Genomic DNA, 3,360 nt, shown 5'->3' on the forward strand with positions numbered 1-3,360 from the left:
AGGAATGTGAAACTTAAATCCAGTTCTCAAGTCAAGGAGATATTCCTTGATGTCTACAGCCAAATCTTTAACCATAGACCAGTTAAAGCATCTTCAGACAACAGAAGGGAGGGGCCTCCAAGAAGTCTTTCTCAAAAGCACAGAAGAAAGACATGGCCTGCAACTGGCAGGGTAGGCATTTGATCCCAGGCTCCTAAAGCTGTCAGCAAAGACCCTGTTGCCAGTAGATCCCTTTATTTGTGGGCTGAGTCCAGCCATCACAGCCAAGGTGAAATGCACATTTTGAACTGTCTGCTTTCCTGCTACTTACATGATACAGCTTCCGGCGTGCAAGTTTTTCCTCGTGTTCCTTTTCTTTTTGTCTCTGAGTTTCTAGTTGGTACAGTTGGATTGATCTCTGTATTTCTTCCTCTTCTCTTTTTTTTTCCTCTTTGGCCAGATCTGCCAGATGCTCACGCTCCTTTATTCTGAATCAGACAAAGGTGAATAAATTGTCTAGGAACTGCATGAAGTAATGAACTGTACAGCCATAGGTACCTTGCAGTGAAAAATGTGATACTCTTGAGTTGAAGGTAGGTAGAATATCAGAGGTGAATAACAGCATGATTGTTTGTAATGGTAACCCTGGTCAGAAATGAGCTACATGGTATGCTCACAGTTTGCAGTGTCGTGGTGAGAAGTTTTAGCTGGATGACTCATTAGCACCACTGCATTGGTAATGCTCTGGCCTATATCTGCAGCATCCTTGGAGAACAAGATTTCCCCAGTATGACCTGCCATACCTGTGTTTCTTCTGGGCATGCGGGCAGCAGCTTAAACTGGTAATGTTCTATAGTAAGTTCTGCAAGGAACTGTGTGTTGTGCCTGGAATATGTAAGACCAGACTTTGAACCCTTTCTCTGCCTTGGGAAATTCGATTCCTTTTATCAGATCTCCAGGGCTAGTCCTATAAATACCACTGGAGACCACTCCATAAGATTCACAGAAAACCTGAGAGAAGGAATAGAAATGACAGCAATGCCTTCTCTTGTTGTGCAATCTGGAAGATCATTATGGGTAAATGGAAAATCTAATTTAAACTTTTCCTTGTCTGGAACAAAAACTGAGTAAAGTACACTTAAATTTCATTAACAACATTTGAACAGTGATTTGACTAAAACCTGCTGATGCTTCCAAGAGGCAATTTTGCATACAGACTGTTGGCAACTAAAAATGCATATAGCTTTTCCCTTTTGGGCAAGATCTTCTGTGATCTTCTTTTAAAAGAATGGCATTTATGAAACTATTAACAAGTTTTTGTAAAAACCTCATAGAATGCATTTTGAGAAGAGTTTAAGTAAATAATGAAGTAGGGTTGCTTTTAATTATTACTTACTGTTGTAACTGATCTTTGCATAGTGCCTGTTTATTCATATAATGCTGATGTGCTTTTTCTTGCTCACTGAGAATGTATTCCTTAAATCGACGTTGCTCTTCTTCATAGTCCTTCTTTTTGCTATCAACTAATCTTGACTTCAGAAATTCAACTTGAGCGTCTCTTTCGTTTAGGACCTTAGTGAGTAGAAGTGCACTCTGCAAGAGAACATTTAAAGTCATTTTTATGTTTAGAAGCCTTTAGAGACATTCGGTACAATTTCAATGTAAAATATATAAGTTGTCAACAAACATGGAACTGTCTCATTCTGTCGTCCTGATAACGTAGGTAGGTTTTTGCATGATCAATAACCTCCTTCCGTTTTGCTGCTTGGAACTTTGCTTCTTCCAAATCAAGTAACTTTCTTTCTTCCTCTTCCTTTTCTTCACGTAATTTTTTGGCTTGAAGTTTCTCTTTTATCAGGTTCTACAGTGCAGACAAAATTAAAAATCACGCTTAAATTTTGGATTGGGTTTTACTTTGCATTTTAGCTTTAAGTAAAAAAATACAAATGTTTAAGTTAGATATTAAAGATACTTAAATGGCATTTAGCTGAAATACATATTCAAAAACAAATGTTAAACAAAGGGAGTGTAGCTAGAAATGTTACTGTGTGTGATTTTGTATAGACAAAAGCAACTTGTTTACAAATGTATCTTGTACTTACCAGAGCGGCATTGCGTGGGTCTTCTTTTCCAGCAGCTTTGGAGTCCAAGTCCACTTCTTCCTGTTCTTTTTTCTCATCAATGTGTGGTGCTTCTCCAATGCTGCCCTGAATCCTTTCCCATTGTGCTTTTGGCAATACAACGACCTGACGAAGATCTCTTTCTTTTCGAAGGAAATACTCATCTAGAACATTCTTTTCTGTCCAGTGAAGTGCTGTGCAGAGGGAAGATAAAATATTAAGGTTACTTAACCAGAAAATCCAATAATCAAATGTGTATCAGAATTTGAATGCTGGTACGGTAGTAATACTGAGGTGTCCTTAGTGTTACTTAGTCCCCCATCCCCAAACCCCAGAGCTGAGACAGGGTATCTGTATCTGTAGTCTGCCTATGAGCAGTGCGTGTACTTGGACGGGCACTGACTGCCTGGGCTGTTTGTACATGCCCTTGCCTGTTTGTGTGTATGTATGGGCTTGGCTTGTAGTAACACACTTCCCAGGCAGTACTTGGGCATGATTCTTAGAACAGCAGGGAGCAGAGACCATTCCCAATATGAAAAGAGGAATGTTGGTAAAGCCATTCTGCTGGCTGGATAAGGCAGCAGTTTGAGCACAGACTGTGCCTTACTTCCATGTCCTGCATGCTCATCATATTTACTGAAATAGTTCTGTTGTAGATCAGTTTTTGATTTGTTGGCAAGACTAGGATTTCTTTGTTGCATTAGGCTCACATACACGTGTGAAGGCATAAATGCAGCTTTTCTAATTGATGCCTAGGTTTTGTGAAATGCTCTTTCAAGTGTCACCACCCGTTTTGAAGGGAGTGACACTCTGCAGGCTGGTGTTCTGTAGAAATTGTGTGATTTGAGCAGACTAACAGGCCGTGTCTGAAAGGTAAGGAGGCTTTCTCTTAGAGTGACACCAGTGTCAAGCTCTGTTTTCCAGATGCGGTTGCTGATCAGTCTCCCGACAGGGATGGGACCTGATCCTCTCCCTCTGTCCTAGGTGAAGACAGCCTCAGCAGAAGTAAAGGCGCACTGATGCGCCCTGCAGGCAGGAGGCTGCCAGCCCCTCCTTCTTCCCCAGCCGCTGCCCCTGGAGGTTACTGGACCTGCGCTGCATTCAGGTCAGTTCTCTCCACTGCGTTCCTAGGGAGGAACAGCCCTTCTTGCCGTTTGCAGCCGGGGGAGCTTTGGGGAGAGTCACGCTGGGCGCCCCTACAGCCTCCCGGAGCCGTGCGCCCGCGGGCTCGGCACTGCCCTCCCGCCGGGTCCCGCTGCCC

General features: G+C 42.5%; 3 protein-coding genes across 3 annotated transcripts in view; 2 read left to right on the forward strand and 1 right to left on the reverse strand.

Annotated features, from left to right (window-relative positions):
- CCDC173 (coiled-coil domain containing 173) overlaps positions 1–2,800 on the reverse strand; it is a 6,046-nt gene extending 3,246 nt beyond the window's left edge. The window contains exons 1-5 of the mRNA XM_014306597.2: positions 2,707–2,800; positions 2,082–2,293; positions 1,667–1,840; positions 1,376–1,572; positions 311–467 (exon numbers count right to left, since the gene is read on the reverse strand). Coding sequence (XP_014162072.1) covers positions 311–467; positions 1,376–1,572; positions 1,667–1,840; positions 2,082–2,293; positions 2,707–2,800 — 834 coding nt within the window. The remainder of the gene's footprint in view (positions 1–310; positions 468–1,375; positions 1,573–1,666; positions 1,841–2,081; positions 2,294–2,706) is intronic.
- A 282-nt stretch (positions 2,801–3,082) lies between these two features.
- Positions 3,083–3,360, forward strand: part of SSB (small RNA binding exonuclease protection factor La) — a 21,769-nt gene continuing 21,491 nt past the window's right edge. Inside the window, exon 1 of the mRNA XM_031055835.1 lies at positions 3,083–3,204. The gene's annotated coding sequence lies outside the window, so the exon portion shown is untranslated. The remainder of the gene's footprint in view (positions 3,205–3,360) is intronic.
- PHOSPHO2 (phosphatase, orphan 2) overlaps positions 3,086–3,360 on the forward strand; it is a 2,320-nt gene continuing 2,045 nt past the window's right edge. Inside the window, exon 1 of the mRNA XM_005415843.2 lies at positions 3,086–3,204. The gene's annotated coding sequence lies outside the window, so the exon portion shown is untranslated. The remainder of the gene's footprint in view (positions 3,205–3,360) is intronic.

The sequence above is a fragment of the Geospiza fortis genome, unplaced genomic scaffold (genome assembly GCF_000277835.1).
Source record: "Geospiza fortis unplaced genomic scaffold, GeoFor_1.0 scaffold112, whole genome shotgun sequence".
NCBI lineage: Eukaryota > Metazoa > Chordata > Aves > Passeriformes > Thraupidae > Geospiza > Geospiza fortis.